General features: G+C 37.7%; 1 protein-coding gene across 1 annotated transcript in view; it reads right to left on the reverse strand.

Moving 5' to 3' along the window:
- cacna1g (calcium channel, voltage-dependent, T type, alpha 1G subunit) overlaps positions 1-20,598 on the reverse strand; it is a 123,918-nt gene that overhangs the window by 86,978 nt on the left and 16,342 nt on the right. The window contains exons 3-8 of the mRNA XM_079594783.1: positions 18,242-18,339; positions 9,687-9,846; positions 6,965-7,256; positions 5,459-5,551; positions 3,742-4,558; positions 2,741-3,120 (exon numbers count right to left, since the gene is read on the reverse strand). Of these exons, the coding sequence (XP_079450909.1) occupies positions 2,741-3,120; positions 3,742-4,558; positions 5,459-5,551; positions 6,965-7,256; positions 9,687-9,846; positions 18,242-18,339 (1,840 nt within the window). The remainder of the gene's footprint in view (positions 1-2,740; positions 3,121-3,741; positions 4,559-5,458; positions 5,552-6,964; positions 7,257-9,686; positions 9,847-18,241; positions 18,340-20,598) is intronic.

Below are 20,598 nucleotides of genomic sequence, written 5' to 3' on the forward strand. Positions count from 1 at the left end.
TACCCCTTTTTGACTAAAACAGTTGACAGATATATTGCTCGAAATGGAAGGGAAACGGCAGCAACGCCAAGAAATAAACGAAACAGAATGGGCTGAGGAGCTTTTGAACAACTTGGGCTAAAGGTAGAATGTGAAATCTGATGGAAAAGAGAGATGGAGATGTGCTTGTGGATTTATTTTTAACCTCTAAAATAAAAAGCACACTCTTCAGCTCTGTAAATAGCTGCCATGTGGTCAAGTTGTGTGTGGTTTTCATGCGTAAGATCAAGCGATCAACATGTCTCCTCTCCAAGAAACACAGAGCGAGGTCTGGAAGGAGGCTGCATAGAACACTGCTCAGATCAATGTAGCAAAACCTCTTCTGCCTGTTTTTCTCAGTCATTCACATATTCCCCCCTTTGGCTACACTCTGTGAAACCACTTGATCTTAACTTCATCCAGCAATGTGTGATTTTTCCATCTGTACCGCACAATGGAATAACAAAACTGGACAACACAGCATTAAATAATGTTTTGAACCCTACTAGCAACATTTCAAGCCCAGGATTGGCAAACAAAGCTAGAATTGTTGCAGTCGAGAGCTTCTTCTTCATTCCAAAGTGAGTTTAAAAAGTAATGCAGGATGTCAGTGATTGGAAGAGAAGAGCACAGGCAAGTATGAAAGACAAAAGGCAATAGAAGCTTCAGGAATGAACAGATGCAATTAGCCAGATTGGAAGTTTTATGGGGATCAAAAAACCCAAGTGACCTTATTCATCCAAATTCTTGCTCTATCTCAGTCTCCAATTCTCCAGATGGACTGCGCCGTAAAGACGACGTCCGCTGCCAGAATTCCCCGGGAGTTTACAGGGAACAAAACGAGAGGAGAGACAAAAGAAGCAGAAGTCCTGAGGGGGAGAGGAATGCCATCCGTGTGTTTGTGTGTCTGTGAGTGTGCGCTAGCTTCTTTCAGACTACAGCAAACAATGAAGGAGACAAGTATAGACAATGGAAAGCACTAGATCCCATTTCCGTTACAGGTCCACCATACTCACACGCTTAAATATACAGTACATTACCGTTGATTTTTTTAAAAGAAAGGAATAGTTTTATTCAGCAAGTAAGCATTACACTGATCAGTAAAAACGTGTATAAATTATGAAGGATCATGTGACACTGAAGACTGGGGTAATGGCTGCTGAAAATATTACTGTTTTACTGTATTTGTGAAATACAGTAAACTTTTGAAACTCTTCAGTAAAACTCAAAACTTTTGAATAGTAGTTTACCTCCATCCAGGGTCAAAGTCAGGGACAAATAAGAAACGTTGGTCCCGCTTGGTGCCCCCCAAATTTCCATCCAGTGAATTCATGTGATGACTCTATATCTAATAAAACACATTCACGTTTGGTAGGGTGGTCACTTGAGTTCACGAGGTAGAGAACCAAAATTCTTACACTGCCCGCATATTCGCTCCTGGATGCCAGCAGACGCTCCCATTTATTTCATATTTTTTTGAATAACTCTCAAATTACCAGAATAAATCATTCTAATCAGAGTCAGTGATGATAAATTTAGTTTTCTTGTCTGAGAATCAACCATTTTCTGTGAAAAATACAAAACTCTATATCATCTTTCAAAGTTGCAATGTCTCATAAAATACTGATCATTTTCCTAGTTGTTCATGTCAAAGCCCTGAGTTACGACTTCAATCACGAGCGAGGGGGGCATGAACCGTGGTGTGTGCTCTCTAAAGGATCTGGAAGACTGTGAGGCATGCGAGCACACTGTGTAAACACAGTTCAATGAATTTCAGATGTGTGCCAGTTGCCCTTTTTCTTCAGTGCAGCCCTCAGACTCGTGCTCATTCTCTAGTATGGTGAATTACCCCTACAATGCTAAACAACAAAAACATGCTGCATACAGAAAGTCTTGCATTCCGTAATACTGCGGGAAAGGGCAGTGAGGGCAGACTGGTATATTATGTGTTTATGACTGGTATAATCAGTATGACATACACTATGTTCAAAAGTTGGGGATTGGTAAGATTGGTTATAACGTTTTTGAAAGAAGCCTCATGCTCAACAAGGCTGTATTTATTTGATCAAAAATACAGTAAAAACATGAATATTGTGAAATAATACTACAATTTAAAATAACCGTTTCCTACATTAATATATTTTAAAATGTATTTAAATAAAGCTGTTTGGCACAGCCATTACTCCCGTCTTCAGTGTCACATGATTTTAATATGCTGATTTGCTGATCAAAAAATATGTCTTATTATTATCTATGTTAAAAACAGTTGTGCTGCTTAATATTTTTGAGAAAACAAAGATATTTTTTTTCATGATTCTTTAATGAACGGAAAGTTCAATAGAACAGCATTTATTTAAAATAGAAAAATGTTGTAGCATTACAAATGTCTTTACTGTCTACTTTGATATATTTAATGCATCTGCTGAATAAAAATATTATTTACAACAAAAATTGTACTGACCCCAAAGTTCTGAACAGTAGTGTATGAAGTCTGATTTATTAGATTTACAAGCACAATTACATTTAAATACACAATTGTGAGATATGAAGATAGTTACGAGAAATTATGACAATTGTGAGATAAAGTAGCAAAAATTTTGAGGTAGGAAGCCATGTACTGATATATAAAGACGCAATTACTTGAATTCAAATCGAGGCCATAACATATTTTTATCTTGAGGGTTTCCAGATATCAAATCAGTGAGAAAAGACATGCACTAACCTGGTCATGAAACTCGATGCCCATGCTTAGTGTGTTAATGAGAATGGCGATCATTATTCCTCGTCCGAAATACTTGCTGTCCACGATCTTACGGAAAGTGTCGCACACCAGCCTCCAGAAATGGACCACCTTTGCTGCTCGAGCTCCTAATGCAAACTTCTTCTTTTTGTTGGGATCCCTGCTGTCCCGATAATGGGCATCCTGTGTGAACTCATACACGCCCTCACTGTCAGAGTCTGCCGTCTCATTCCCATCCATTCCCTCGGAGTCGTTTCCCATCGCTTTGGCACAATACGGACACGTCTCAGGGTCAAAGGTCAAAGTGGTGTCTAAGTTTGGGCCACTGCTATTCATGAGGGCATCCTTGCAGACGATCTTGCCTGAAATGTATAAGACATAGATACATCAGAAAAAATATGCATAGACAGATCTATCTATCTATCTATCTATCTATCTATCTATCTATCTATCTATCTATCTATCTATCTATCTATCTATCTATCTATCTATCTATCTATCTATCTATCTATCACTGCAGATTACTTTTTTATGTTTTTTGTTTATGGTTGGTTTATCGTTTTTCAATTTACAGCAATAAATGTATTACACATTTCAATTTGCTTTGATAGCTGAAAATTGCAAAACTATGTATCACATCAAAGGATGAAAGATTAAGAGACAACACGGCTGTTTTTGCCCTGATGCCAAACTTATTGATTTGCTTTGCATAATCTTTTAATGTATGATTTATTTATTTTTTTTCATGAGAAAAATGTAATGCTTTCATTTTAAGTTTCTAACTAGATTATCGAATAGACATCTCAGGGTTGAATTTCCAGCAAATAATAAAGTAACTATATTGTATAGTCTTTCCATGATGATAATATGAATAAAATATTAGATTACTCATACGGTGCTTTTTGTTCATACCGCCCAGTTTTACTCTAAACTCATGTGTGTCGCACATTCAGCTCAAGTAATTCCATTAAAAATCCATTTACCAGGAGGACCTTGTGTCTCCACCAGGCACTGTGAGGTGTTGATGGGAGTTGGGGGTATGTTTAGGTTGGTGAGGACATTAGCAGTACAACTGCTTCCTCCTGGCTCAAGAATTCTCTGTCTGAGCTGCTCTAAGGCCAGAGATGACTGTAACGTGGGGTAGTTCTTATGTACTGGAGCTGCAAATGGCACTGAGTTCCTCTTATATGACTGGAGCACCGTGGGAGAAGGTGAGGGGCCGAAGCGCAGCGGTTCAAGGTGGCCAGCAACCTGATAAACACTATGCATAGATTCTGCACAGCTTGGGACCAGAGACCCATGAAAGGGCTCCTGCTGAGGGATAATGACCGGTAGCATGAGACGCCCAGAGTTGTTGACATTGCCACTCTGGGAACCGTTGTCCACCTCTCTGCCCCCATCGGTTCGGACACTTCCATTGCCCAGATGGTAGTGATGGTGGAGGTGATGGTGATGATGGTGCATGACGTGTCGGACGGATCCCTGGCGCTGCTTCTGCCGACGTCTTTTCGTAGGGGGCGGTTCCAGCGGTGGAGAAGCGCATATCCGCAGCCCTGCCCTACGACCGGCGGCCCGGATGAGGTGGCAGATTTGCCGGATGCCTTTGCGGATAATGTGGACTAGGTACTTGAGCAGCTCATCATAGCAGCTTCCTGGCTCAGAAAAGCTGTTCAGCGTGCTGGCGTTGGACCTGAAGCGCACTCTCTGCTCCTTCATAAGCTGACTCTCCCGTTGCTTGGTCTCAGAGAACTGTGTCGCTATGACAACTAGACAAAGGTTGATCATGAAGAACGAGCCCACCTGAAAAACAGTGGAGGGAGTGGTGTAGACCATCAACGGAGAGAGCTTCACTGCTCATTAACAACATTGTTACTGTAACAACGAGAAAGGATGGCATGACAAAAATAGCAAGTATAAAATCGATGGTTATTTTCTGTGCTAACAGGATTTGAAATTAACAGATTGGAAGTTCAGAACAACGCCACAGACTTACTTTCTTCTGTGGAACACAAGAGAAAATGTTTTGAGAAATGTGTCAGTGTTTTTTGTCCATCCAATGGTAGTCAGACAAGTTTTGCTTACCAACATTCTTCAAAATCTTTTCTTTTGTGTTCTGTAGAAGGAATTTGTACATGTTTGGATAGACATGAGGGTGAGTAAATTATGGCAGAATTTTAAATTTTAGGTGAATTATCCTTTTAAATACCCCTAAATGCCTATCATGTACATATTTAAACAGTTTTGTCTCCATTTTACAATAACAATCCATTAGCTAGGCTTAAACAAAACATGATTAATTTCATGTCATAGACATATACAACTGCAAATACATTTTTTGGCACTGATGTTGATGTAATGAAGTTTCTTTTTTCTTTAAATTATGGTTTTTCAATTTCCAATTCATTATACAGTAGTCAATATTTGAAGTGGATCAAAAAAGTTAATCAAAGTTGCCCTGAGACAAGAACAGGTATTGTTCAAAACATTTCAAATGTTGGCAACTGTATATATATCCTATGACATAGTCACTGATAGCATATCAAAATCTTTAAAACATGATTCTCTTGTGTTTGTCTAGTGAGCTGTCTAAGTTTGTCTGATGCACAGTTACACCAGAGACAGTATAGGGTAGTCTGACTGGTCAGATATCACTCTCATAAATGTGTCCTGGTCTGCCCAGCTCAGCCCAAAGTCACTCACTATTATCAGGAGGATGAAGTAGATGAAGTTATAGAAGGAGTGTGAATCCATAACAAAGTACATGATGTCCACCCAGCCCTCCAGAGTAATAACCTGAAGGAAAGAACAAAAGTGATTCAGTGCAGCTTATGCAGTTTACACATGATAGGCAGTTTATTAAATACATTATTTTTATATAAAACTATTTTTACTCTTGAACTCTAGATACAGATTATCAACCTCAAGTGTGAAAAAAACATTGGTAAGTGTCTAATGTAAATACAGTGACATGCAAAATAAAAGCATAAAAAATCTCTGATTATATGTTCCCATGATCAGTTTTCATTTCTGTACTTATACTTAAGCGTGTATGATTAGGTCGACAATACAGATATCTTATGCTCAGGGGGGACACCCTACCCAGCATGCACTCTTAATTCCCTTTGATTAAGCTGTCACAGATTAGGGAGAAACAGGGAAAGGCAAAACTGGAAAGGAAAGGCACTTTGCTTGCTATTTGGCAATTGGGTGTGCTAGCAGGATGAAGGGCTGTCAGACAGCTAATTCATTTTTAGATACTAGAAATTAAGCGCCTAGCCACAGAATTGGCCGCTTGCAAAAGGAAGATTAAGTCATCGGGCCATTCCACGCTTCAGTACATGACAGTCTCCTAAATATTTGTAAACATGAGAAGTGAACGTTTAATTCAATTTGAGATTAGAATCAGTGGCATACCGTCAGATGTAGAATAATTAAAACCTTATCAACCTTTTGTGATGAAATAACACAAAAAATTAATACAGACCGCTGATCCCTGCAATTGTCTTCAAGCCAGACTCTAAAAGAGCTAATCTAAAATCCCAGGGCAAATAAGATTTAATATTTAAACAGTGTCAGGCGTTTAAAAATCACTGAACGGTCAGGGAAACTGAGGTAAGCACATTTGGGTTCAAGATAGTAAATTTAGTCTCAGTTTGGATTAATCAGTGAGTTACATATGTCACTGTTGGATCAAAGTGCCTCAGATTTTGGTGGCTGTATGAAGCCATATATTTACAGTAAACTGTAGGAAAGCACTGATATTGGCCGATAAGCCTAATAATAATTTTCATCTTTTGGCTGTTATAAAAATTCTTTACTTTTAGTGTAAATCCAATAAATCAATAAATCAATGGAATAGTTTTAAATGCTACAAGTGATTAGGCATCACAGCATTATAATGTACAGCACAGTATGAAAATAATTGGCATTCACTTTTGCTAAAGATTACATTTTAACAGTGTTATTAAATTATATGCGTTTCAGAGACTGATTTGAGCATTAGATGATGTCAGTGGTAATATAAACGGAAAATGAGCACAATTAAATATTCAGTATCAAATCTCTAATACCGGATTACAACCTATACGGTAACAATATATTGTGCAACCTGACTAAACTGTCATATAAGGGCATTTGTAAGTGTTTTTTATAGGTCTTTGTATAAGTCTTCATAGCATCATCAATAAAAGAAGACATATGACAGACCTGAAAGATGGCAATCCAGGCATAACCAATGTTGTCAAAGTTTATGGCCCCCTTGAAGGGATTGACCTCTCCAGCAGAGCAGTTGGTGTAATACTTGTTCCAGTTGACGCAGGTGGTGTTGTCTGTGCTATTGTAAGCTGCCATGTCCAGCTGGCACTGTCGGCCCTCCTCGTGGAGCGTGGGGATGGAGGTGCACAGGCGCATGCCATTCTCTCGTGGTTGAGAACAGATAAATGGGTTTTCATCATCGTTTTCTGTGTGGTAGTACTTGTGCAAGTCTAGACTGGTAGGCCTGTACGAAAGATAACAACACGAGTCACGTTTAATCAGCAGAGTTTGTTTTTTTATCTATAATTATTTCTTAAAGTGATAGTTTATGCAAAAATTCAAATGTAATTACTTTCATGACATTCCAAACTCATATAACCATCTTCATGACATTCCAAACTCATATAACCATCTTTTTTTTTTAGAGAAAACAAATGACAAATTTTTGAAAATGTATTTCCATGCTATTACAATGGCACTATTGTAATATGCTATTACTTCATACATGGCACACAGAACTCAGAACTACAAAAGTATCATAAATGTGGTCCGTACCACTCTTCCACTATATTTAAAGTGTTTTACAATACCTTAATGTATATGAAAAGACCAAAATCTTTAAATTGGATAATTGAATTAGTGAAATTAACCGGTTATGTGAACTGGATCAACCAGGTTATTGAGAATATCCATGTCAGAAGAATGATTGGCCACACTTTAGATTAGGGTCCAATTCTCACTATTAACTAGTACTATTAACTATGACTTTTGACTTCTAATTACTGCTTATTAATAGTTAGTAAGGTTGTTAAGTTGTTAAGTTTAGGTATTGGGTACACTGTAAAAAATATTTGCATTACTTGTAATCACAACTTTCCTTTGTCAAATTAACTTAGATAATTAATGTAGGTCAGATAACATAATATTTTGAGTTTCTATTGATTAAACCAATCTCCTTCATTGCATTAACTCAATTGTTTAATTTCAATGAACTCAAATTTTTAAGGCAACCAGGTAACTTACTTTAAGTTAAACCAACGATATTTTTTTTTACAGTGGATTAAGGGATGTAAAATATGGTTGTGCAACATTAGGCATTAATATGTGCTTTATAAGTACTAATAAACAGCCAATAATCTAGTAATATGCATACGGATAAGCAAATACGGAAGTTAATAGGGAGAATTGGACCCTAAACTAAAGTGTTATCGAATGATTAGTTCATGAAAAACAAAACATTTTGGTATGTGCCTCACACAAATCGTACTATGCTTCAGAAAACTTGGAATGTAGTGTTTCAGTCATATATACCACCTTTATGATTATTTTTATTTAAAAAAAGTTTGTGTCATTTTCCAGCTTGACAGCTCTAGTCCTCACATGCAATCGTTTAAGTGCAGCAACTGCCCAGGATATTTGTGTCCCACAAAAGTATGCAATGCAAAGACACACAGTTCAGACATTTAATGCAAATAAATGCAAATCAAATGTGCACTGAGCAATAACTAAGCCAAAGAAGACTTCAGTGCCCAGCCTCAGTTTCTCCTCGGGTTGGGAAAACACCCTTTTTAGCAGCAGTCAGGCTGCAGCGAGATCAACGGTAACTATCTCAAGAAGAAAAGCGATTGAGCAAGGCCTAGCTTTAATGGCGTTTGGCTCTGACACTGGATAATTGGGCCGTCTGTCAACACAAATTCACCTCAGAGAGAAAGTGCCATGGTGAATTAGCTGCACAAGTACCTTCAATTACCCATTGGGACAAATCCTAGCCTTCCAAAGAACCCTGCCCCTTGAAATATTTATTTCTTAAGAGCAATTTAACAGTTTAAGACCGTCTTAATGTTACATAATCACAGCTTCAAGCCAATCTCTGTGAGGCAGTCGATTCCTTCAAAACGCAGTGCCAGGCCGTGAATCCATGGGGTCTAATTCATGCTCTTAGTGCAATGATAGTCGTGGGGTTTACAGAGCTAGATAGTAAACAAAACAAATTGATTCATGGTTGAAAATTTAAGGAAGTAGTAATGCAAAAAGTAGTTCTTTTTTTTATGATTCATTAAATATAAGATAGTGTCTGCTACATAGTTATGCGTGTGACCCTTTCACCTTTGAGACATTTCATGCACATTTTGGGCCCTATTTTAACGATCTGAAACGCAAGTATAAAACGTGAAACGCAAGTAACTTTGTGGGCGGATCTCGAACGCTGTTGCTATTATACCGGCGGGATAAATTTCTCTTGTGCCCGGCGCAAATCTAAAATAGGTTGGTCTGAAGTAGCTACATTGCTCATGGGTGTTTTGGGCGTAACGTGCAATAAACAAAGAGTCTCACATCCCATTCCCTTTAAATGCCAGTTTTGCTCGCGCCATGGCGGATTCGCTATTTACATGACGGAATTTGATAGTGGAAAGACCGAACGCGTCTCCAGAGCGCATAAAATTGCTATCTAGACAGATAGATAGACAGATTTGTACAGATAGACAGGTTTGTTTTTGTTAATGTATGTATTGCTGTAGGCCCGTGAAATCCTATTTGAATAGATCTGGTGTTGACATTTGGCCTTTCATCATCACAATAACGTGCTCTCACATTATAACCCTCATCATTTCATGACTTCTGAGGTCAATTATTATCGTGGCCTTGATACTAAAGCCCATGCCATCACACTCACAGGGAGAAGTTTTCAGGGAGGAAGCAGCGGTTGCGGAGAAGCCCGGCCCACAACTGGACCCCCACAATCCCAAAGATGAAGAAAACAAAGAAGCAAAGCAGCAGCACATTGCCCAGCATGGGGAGAGTGTCCAGCAGAAGCGTCACCAGGATTCTCATACCTGCAACACAATGAAAGAGCAACTGTAGTATTATTTCATCCCACACACACGCACGCACACGCACAAACACACACACACGCTCTCATTAAACATATGAAACTGTAGTGCTATAATGCACTGAACAAACTGTTGCTCCATTTCACGGTTATGAAGGCTCATTGTAGACCTACAGTACGATTGTTTATACGTGCAAGTAAAAATCTCTACTGAAATCCAGTTTTTCAGACACTGTTGTCCTGGCTTCTCCCATATATCTGCCCTGTGTCAAACCACAATGCCAGCTGACTGAAGCATAAATGATGGAAATGATTTCCTGTTCAGGGTTTGGCGGGTAATTGGTGGAGCAGGGTAATCCAGCCGGTGCTCCCTGGCAGCCTGCAGTCTGTGGGTGATAACTGTGGCCGGCTGCAATTTCCACATTTGGAGGAAGAGTGAGTGGCGATAAGCAGTGAGGCATTAACAGGAATGAATGACAATAGAAGATCCGTGTCATCACATAAAACGGCTCTGTGCTGTGTGGGTTTACAGAGCTCAGTATTGTGCAGATCCTGCATTTTCTCAAAGCCGTCCTCTTCGAGATGGGTTTTAGCCCCTAAATTCCCTCTTCACTAATGAGACGCCCTGATAGAAACACAGCCTCAAAATATTTTTGTGTCAGGGAAGTTAGGAAACGCAGAGTCGTTTTGCGAGTGTTTATCAGCGTGTATCTATTAACTAGTAATTAGGAAGTGGTGAGTTCAGAACAACAACCGAGGTCTCTGAAATGCGGAGCGTTTCTTCCAATTACGTTGTGTTTCTCGTGGATAATCCACTGCTCTGAGATTTCTGCACAGAAAATCACTTCCTAACTTCGGTCATTAGTGACTCCAAATGACTGTGGAGTTCACCCTAGCACAGCAATTTAGCTAAGCTTGCCAAGTCAGGGCTTAACAAGCATTGAATCAGTGACAGCGGCACAGATCTGTGTCCCTTACACACTGAGAGGTAATTCCCCACAGGGAAGTGTATTTCCTGGAGAAAATCACCTTCCTGAATCTTGGTCCCTTAAGAACACTGACAAATGGAGCAGCCGTGCCATGCGAGTTTCCTCACAATACGATAATGGACTGTCTGAGCATGAGATTGAGCTAACTTTAGTCTACGTTCTTCGTTACTGTCACTTGTGAACTCATTTTATGATTTTCCAAATTATGTATGCAATTCATTGAATTGTGTCACTTTCCAAAATACATTACACTACTCAAAATGTGCAATGTTAGATTTAACGGTCACATGGCATGTACTATTGGCTGCGCCTCATGAACAATAATGGCAGATTTTAAATAGTGGCGGTCTATTTAAAAGGTGGTCCTGCACCATCTGGGAAACTGTCATTTAAATTATTTGGAATTCTAACAGGTATTAAAGATACAGATATAGATATTATAGACCTCTCAAACACAGCTTTGTCAACAAAATGTTTTGAAAACCATTAGCGTATAGAGGATAAGAAGCACCATGATGAAATTGATTATCAAGGTCTTAAAAAAGTAAATCCATAAATTGTGGTTATATATAAAAATAAAAATAATAATAATAATAATAAATGGTTAGTTTAATTCATGTCATAAGCATTTATAAATTAACGAATGTGTAAGATTAATTTAATTTTTGCAATAAAAAGCACAATTCAAAAGACAATATGTGTTAAATCGTACACAAATTACATTAGAAAATGAAAAATGTATTATTTGACTGTTATTTTTATTTCCATGAAAATGGGAGGACATAAAAAAAATTACATACTTCCCCTTTATATGACTATTCCACAGATGCCAGTCCTTCTTTTCCTTATTACTGCACTGACACCCATATTGACATAAATGAAACCTAAATATTCCCCCAAAAACTGTTTACCCGTCTCCTTATCTGACTCAGCTATGTCAGTCTATAGCAATTCACTAATGCAAAGGTCTCGCTCTATGCAGGTGGCTTAACTCATTTATAAACTCCTCCTGAAAAGATTATTTAGGGGAGAGAGAGAGAGAGAGAGTATTCCCCAAGGGGAGACTGTAAATATCCTGCCATAGCCATTCTATTATGTTAAAAGAGAAAGTCTCCAGGGCCACACAATGTGCTCGGGTCCCTGTATTATGAAGAAGACTCCTGGGATCCCTCTGCCCTTTGGAGTCCTCCACATGTACCAAACAAGCTCAATAACAAAGCACAGGGGGAAAAGAGATCATAACCATGCTATCTATTTATTTCTCATAGGCTTCCACAGATAATAAAAGAGCAGCTTCTCTGTACGTTTAATTAAAATGACTTGAGGGGACATGAACACCACATAAACACAGGGGTCTATTCCACTGTTGTTCAGCTGATACGTTTTAACACAAGGGTGTTGATACTTGGCAGAAGACTTAACTAAAGAGATGAGAAGCTTAATCTTCTCAATATTAATTCAATAAGGTTGTAAAAGGATAACACTCAAACCACTGATTTAATTTCTGCATCACACAGAGCTCATTGAGGAGACGCTGGTAAAATGAATAGCCTGATGCTAAATAGATATCTAACAGTAATGTAATCATATATTGATTTATCTCTAAAAACTGTCAGGCTTCTATCCATCCATTCCATGGGTTATTGATGCGCCTTTGCAATATAAATAAAATCCATACTTCATCTGCGTGGCCATAACACTATATGCACACAAACATAATATATAATTATATATATATTAGTATAATAGACATATCATTCTAAGCATTTGATTTGGTGCTCAAGACTTTATTCGTATTATCAATTTTGAAACACAATGCTGTTCTATTGAACTTTCTATTCATCAAAGTATCCTGACAAAACAATGTGTCATGATGATTTCACAAAAATATTAAGCACTAAGCAGAAAAAAATTATTTCAACCGATAATAAAGAGAACCATTATTAATAACTGAGCAGCAAATCATCATGTTAGAATGATTTAATGAATTATGAAAAATTATGTGACACTGAAGACTGGAGGAATTATGCTGAAAATTCAGCTTTGCATTCACAAGAATAAATTACATTTGAAAATAGGTTAAAATAGAGGTTTTTATTGATATATTATTTTATATATTTAATCAAATAAATGCAGCCTTGGTGAAACATTAATTCAAAACGAATCAAAACTTTTGACCCACCCTTTGTATATTTATCACTAGGCCTATATTACATATTTCATCATTTTATTGTATTTTTATAATTCAAGAGACCACAAACTATTTTATTGTTTTTAATCATTGATTCATATCATTCTTTTAAAATGTATCCCAAATGGAATACTTGAAGGGCAACCATGCATTTTATACATCGTTAAAAAGATTTTGTTTTGTTTTGTTCTGTTGTTTAATCCATCAGAATAATGAAAGGTCAACCCATCCACCCGGTCCACATTTCTCTTATAAATCACACAAGATTACACAAATTATACAGTCTAATTCACTGTGTGATTCACTCTTTGTTGCACTGCCTCACTCTCATCTCCATAATTCATAAAAAAATAGTCACTCGTGTGATGGGCAGAGTTATCAGTTCCTCTCTTTCTGTGTCTACATCTCTTTCCCTCGTATAGTGCCCTTATGTCTCTCACCAATCTACATGTCCACCACTCCAATTACTGCTGGCCTTCTGAAAAAGATGACCGCACCATCACCACTGGCGGACACTTGACATGATGCTGTTCCTCGGCCCAAATAATAATAGAATACACAAGTGGGCAGCGAGGCGGGTTTCCAATTAACCTCCAACCGCCCTCAACGGCGGAATCATGGCGAATTCTAATCCACAAGATGAAGTGTAAAAGAGCTCTAGACTTTCTGACAGACTAATCCACCTTCTAGGGGGAGTAAAAGGGCATATGGCGGTCTACATATTACAGACCTTTTAAGAGATCGCTTTTCACACCTGCACACCAAAGACGAGGCAGAGCGAGGCAGCTGTACATCACAGCACTGTTGAGTATTTTGATTTGTGAGGGAACATGTTTGTCATCTACTGACAGTTTTGGCCTGTCCCTTCATCAATCAAACCATGGGTGTGCAGAGCAACAGAATGTGATGTTGATTAAGACAGCTTCTCAAAGAGAACAGAAAGACAGAGCGCACTGAGGTACGGAGGACATAGAAAAAGGGTGACGTGAAACAGTAGAACTGCAAATTACAAGCTCAACCATTCGACCCGGTTACCAAAGTTACTGTAAGAAAAGAAAATCGATAAAACTTAGTCCCCTTGTTACACGTTACATGTAGTTACTATAGTAATAATAACAATACATTTAGCATAATTACATGCAACTAACCTTAAACCAAACCCTAATCCTAAACCTATAAGTACATGTAGTTAATGAATATTAATCACTTAAATGTTTAATTACACTGTAGCAATTAAGGACACCTTAATCTAAATATGTTATTATTATTAATATTATTATAAACTATTTACAATATTTCCTAAAAGCACATAAATACATAAATGTCCCACTCATCCCCATACTTCTTAAAACTAGTCACTATAAATTAAAGTCAATAATAAATAAAAATCCGAATGTCAATAATTAAATAAACAAACAAACAAACAAATAAATAAATAAATAAAAATAAATAAAAATACTTCCAGGCCCTATTTGTGTAAAATTGCCATGTAGAGTGGGAATGCCCACCAATAGTTGGTAATTTATTCTAATACTTTTTCTGTCAAAAGAATTTCAAAATATTTATGACATGCTGCTATAGCTTTCAGCTTGACAGTCTAATGATTGATGATTTGAGTATTCTCCTATTATGCTTTTGTTCCCTCTTTTGTTTTGTTTAGTGCTGTAAAAAAATATTTTTTTGCATTTTTTGCATTCTTCCAGTGATGGTCCGCAGCAGGCGAGCTAGAGATAAATTATTTTCCTGGTAAAATAAAGGTTATAATAATAATAATAAAATAATTACCAAATGAATGCAAACATTAGGCCTTTATTTAGACTAGGCTCTTGAATAATGAATTAGGCGGTCTGCTACCACTTCACCCCCTGTCTCTGATTGGCACAGGTGCAATAATGATGATATGAATGGATGCACTTGTTTCCTAAATGAACTAGAAGGCATGCACCTGGATGCCATTTCTGACCCCCCGAGCCCACTATGAGAAACATGGCCATCTCCAGTGATTATGAATGGATCGGACTGATAGACATACTGAACCATATCCAAGGGGGTTGGGAACTGAACGGGACCCCACACAAATTACCCTCACCAAAACCTTGTCAGGGCTAGTCAAAACATTCCAGCTAAATACTACCATTGTTCAATATACATTTTACTACCCTCCACAAATAGGGACATCAAGCAGGATCGGCCAGACATGGTTGCTTGTGAAATAAGAGCCGCGGGGGAACCGCGGGCATCTCCTTGGCACAGAGGGTGATTAAAACATCCGGTATATAACGATGTAGCCAATGAAATATCATCACCCTGCCTTAGAAAGAGAGTGAATGTGTGTGAGCCAGTCTCTATTATTATTTCTGTGTGTGAGTGTGTGTGGAAAGAGAGAAGCCGTAAAAAGCAATGAAGAGGAAAATGATCTATAAATCTAAAGTCCCTAAAATGGCATGAACTCCTCTGGTATATGGCGGCGCCCATTTCTCTTTCAAATGTTGATTAAATTACATTAATTGACCACAGTGCTTAAATAATGCAATTCAACATAGAACATTTAGAATTTAATACACTCTTTGATTGAATGCAGGGAATTAATAAATTGAATTAAGTTCTGAGTTAAGTTCCCATTTTGTACAACAGAGAGTAATACAAATGCACCTTAATTGAACATTCAATCACTGTCAAAAAATAGAAAATAATACAAAAAATACTGTTATAGTAAAAAAAAAAAAAAAGATTAGTTGGGGTTAGTTTGTAATTCTTACAAACTTACAAAGACCAATAAGGTTTCATTAGTTAAGGCGAGACACTACAGGTGAATAGGGAAATATTTGTAACTAGCAGATATCACCATGAAACTTTCCCAGTTGATTACCTACATTAAGATGAGAAAAAAATGTATTACAAGTTTTCTGTAATTTATTGTTTAAATATGCAAATTAGGCATTATCTAATTAAATATGTGCTAATTTGCCTATATTTTAAAAAACGAAATCTCAGAATTGGATAAAGCCAGGTTCAAAATTCTTTTTTCATTGTGTTCACATATTAGATGGGAAAAAAATTACAGAGGGATTTATGGATATCTACTTTTGTTATCCTGTAAAACAGAATATACTGTCAATAGCCTTAAAAAATGTATTTTCGCCATGTTTTTTGGAATAAAATGTTATATAAATCAGGCTAGGAATAATATATTTACAAATCCCTCAGTAATTGTCTTCATAATATAACTAGGTACAAGACTGGAAAGTTTGGTGTGTATAGGTGCTACCGAAGAGGAGATTTCGGACTTGGAGTATGAGAGAAAAGTCATTTTGAGAAAAAGGCATTTAAAGATTTGTAATGTAAAAAATCATACTTTTTTAGTGGAAACAACTATTTACTGACACAATATCTTATCAAATCATTAGCAACAACAATACAAACGACCTAAATCACATCAAAACTTATAAACACAGCATTTATGGCCTTCAACTGAGCAGAAAAACAGTCAAAAACACACATCTAAGTGTCAGAGCGCATCACGTGATGCATCTGAACGAATTAGGTTGTCAGAAATTGACATCAGCCAATGAGATTTCGCTTTTAGGGTTAAATGCCCATTTTACTTTCACGATTGGTTGCTGATTAAAAGGAAATGACCATATTTGGATCCGACAGCATTGTACAGAAGAGAGAGAGCTTTACAGACGTGTGCGTGATTAAAGGAAGAACACAGAGATCGCGGAGCAGCGCGTTGATTTAGAACGGCAACTTTTGTTGAATTTCAGAGAAATCTACTGACGCAATTAGACAAAGTGTAGTAAAATAAAGACATAAATGTGTATTTTGGACTTTTTTTCAGCACAAGTCTGAAAGAAAACATGTTATTGAAGACAAATAGCCCAAAATCTCAAAATTGACCAGTGAAAAAAAAACGATGTTTTTGCCTGCCGTGTCTCGCCTTAAAGGAGAACTCCAGCGCAAAATGAACCTTTGGTCTAATTACACATTGTTACCTAGTCAACCGTTATCTGAGATTTGTTTTCATGATTATCGAATGTAAATAGTTTTATCTCTAAAAACAGTTTAGCCTATAACGCTAGTATAACGCTAGTATATGGGGCGTAGAGTAATGACAAATAAAAATCGCTTGTTAATACCACTAACAAGGCTCAAAATAGCCCCACACTAACACGGTAGCATAATGAGGGTCCCTACCTTCAAACCGAAGCATTGAGAACTTTGACAGTGTCCAGACAGTTTAATAAGAAGATATTTTATACATACAGTCAACTTCACGTATACAAGCAGAAGCCATCTTAGAAAAACAGTCTCTATCAGTCGATCAACGAAACGCCGATCCAAATGCGCTGAACTGTGTAGAATCTCATATGGTCCAGCGCATTTAGATCGGCGTTTCGTTGATCGACTGATCGAGTCTGTTTTTCTAAGATGGCTTCTGCTTGTATACGTGAAGTTGACTGTATGTATAAAATATCTTCTTATTAACACTGTCCAAGTTCTCAATGCTTCGGTTTGAAGGTAGGGACCCTCATTATGCTGCCGTGTTAGTGTGGGGCTATTTTGAGCCTTGTTAGTGGTATTAACAAGCGATTTTTCTTTGTCATTACTCTATGCCCCATATACTAGCGTTATACTAGCGTTATAGGCTAAACTGTTTTTAGAGATAAAACTATTTACATTCGATAATCATGAAAACAAATCTCAGATAACGGTTGACTAGGTAACAATGTGTAATTAGACCAAAGGTTCATTTTGCGCTGGAGTTCTCCTTTAATGTTAATGTATTTACTAACATTAATAATTAGCAATACATTTGATAGAGCATTTATTCATCTTTATTAATGTGATTAATAAAAACACAACTGCTCAAAGTTCATGTTAGGTCAGGTCAAATAAATATTACCAAATACACATTTTTTTTAAGTATTTTTCACTGTTAGTTCATGTTAACAAATTTGTTCACCAAAGGAACCTTATTGTAAAGTGAACGTCACCACTTTTTAAATTATCATTATTTCACTTTTTTGAGGTTTGTAAATATTTTCAATGTAACTAAAATGTAACGTTACATTTTTACTCATCACTAATGTTAATCAATATAAACTAATACATGCACACATATTATTATATAACATGCACCTTCATTATTTACAGTGTATGGTTTAGTACACAGCGTGCAAGTGCATTTTGAACATGGCTGCTGATATTGTACTCACTGGGCACTCGGTTAATAGCTCGAAGAGGTCGTAATACTCTGACCGTTCGGACAGCAGAGAAACTAACATTCTGCAGGTTGAGAGAGTATTCCAGCATCCTGTAAACACACACAAACAAAAAGAGTTTAACATTTTAATAAAGCAAGATACAGTGTGTGAATATATGCATACACTAATGAAGGCACATTATCCCCCGTTTGCAGGGGGGATCTGTTAATTACTCCACATTTTGGATTTTATTGGAATTTTTAATTTCACCTAAAGTGAAAAATCAATTTGATTTTCAAGCTGATGAACATCCACAATATTAATCCCTTACTATGGCAGAATAGCATAAAAGGGCAGCAATATTTTCAAATAAACTCTGACAGCCCAGACACATTAGTGGCGTGTTTTCTGCCGAACTGCCAACGCCATACTGTAGATCAATCGAAAGTTATCAGGATTCATCAAACAATTACACTGAATCGTTTTCAATTAGGTCAAAGAGAGGTGGAAGGAAGGTTAATGTAGAGCTTTCGCAAACAAACACATGCACAGCTGCACCGCACATGTGAACTTCGGAGTGAGGCACATAAAAGAATTGCATGTTTTTGTAGAAAATAAACAAAGTGTGTGTCTCCATGTGCCTGTGAGCTTGCAACCGTGTAATTGCAAACCCAATAACTGTTTCTGGCCGTACAGCAACTTAAAGTACACTATATTACTATACGTATCAAGTTTATAAGCAAAGCTGATGCTGATAAGCATATGCGCGCATGTTAATGAGGGTTCTCATGGTCACGTGACCTGCTTAGATTAAAGCTGCGTGATCTGGGGTGTTTCTCCATCCTCTCAAATATGGATCGAGTGAAGTCGGTGACGTGCAAACAGTGCGAGCCCCATTAGCCAAGCAGGGCAGTGAGGAAATGTGTTCTGACTTTGTTGCTCCTGAAATGTGCAGAACAGCTTTGAAGGCACTGATTGGACTTGATGGAAACCAGCTGGCAACTGGACTGCAAAAATAATAACACTGGTGACTAAGACTAAAATTTGAAAGAACGAACACACGAACGAACGAAGAAAACACGAAAATATCAAAAGAGAAGGGGAACTCAGGAAGTGGATAGGGAGAAAGGACAGATTTCAGAGAGAGGGATAAGAGGCATACGAGACTCTAAGGACAAAATGCCTGTAAAGATGGAGAGAGACAGGACATGCGTGAGGACACTCAGCAAAAATGCCCCAGAGGGACGCAGGACGCGTCTAAACAAGGTGGACGTGTGTAAATGTGATATCGTCAACAAGTCTCTTACTTCTTTCACACACACATATGAATCACTAATATGGCTCCTCGCGAACACAAACAAAAAGTGAAGTGTCAGGCCTGGGCGTTTGTCCAGTCACCACCTAGACCTCTCTTCTGTTATCTGTTTGTGTTTGGCACGGTCGTGGTGAAGGATGACACACCTTCCCAGAATCCCTCTGTTTCTTGACAACATTGTCGCACAATCAACAACGGCTCCATGCTGCGTATACAATGCCAGTTGCGAGGTCACTATAATAGGAAAAGTATGAGCGAGTCAAGGGTCTCGGATCCAAAACAAATGTGGCCTTCCTCATCTATAAGAAAATTCGATCTGCGGCTGCACCCGAGAGAGCTAGCGTGCTGTTGTGTCTTGTTTGAACAGCTACACAACAGACTATTGAAAGGACTGAAAGACATTTAAATTCCTGCAGCATTAGAAATACCAGCTCTTTTGGGACGTACTCCATTTCGTACGTTATAAACCAGAGTTGTTCTGTATGATCAATGCAAGATTGGTTGGTTTAGAAAAAAAAAAAGAAGCAGCAACTGAGAATATGCTGCATTTCAGATGCTTTATGCTTCTCTTTTTCTCGCTCTCTTTCCATCCTCTCCAAGTCCCTTGTGGTCTTCAAAGCAGCCGTCCTGGCTGCAGTTCAATCAGAGCCTGGTGTCTTCCACCACCTGGCAGGTTAATGAGGCGAGTTTCAGAGGAGGTTCACTTCCGAACAATCAGCTCTCCATTAAGATAGAGAAGGAAGATACCCCTAACAACACACGCACACATACTCTGTCCTCACTCTCCTTCTCAGTCTGTCCACGTGAATCAAATTCTTTGTCTTATTTCTGTTATGTCATTTTAGGCCATCTACAAATTAATTTAAACAGTGCGTCTGTATGACAATTAAAGACTAACACAGTTTAGCATAATGTTAGCAACAGTTTTGTTTGTTTGTTTGACAAAAAGAATAAGCAGCACAATTAACTGTTTTCAACTGTGATAAAAAATAATAATCATTTTCCTCACACTAAATCAACATATTAGAATGATTGTGGCACTGAAGACTGGAGT

This window comes from Phoxinus phoxinus, assembly GCF_949152265.1.
Source record: "Phoxinus phoxinus genome assembly, chromosome: 21".
Lineage (NCBI taxonomy): Eukaryota > Metazoa > Chordata > Actinopteri > Cypriniformes > Leuciscidae > Phoxinus > Phoxinus phoxinus.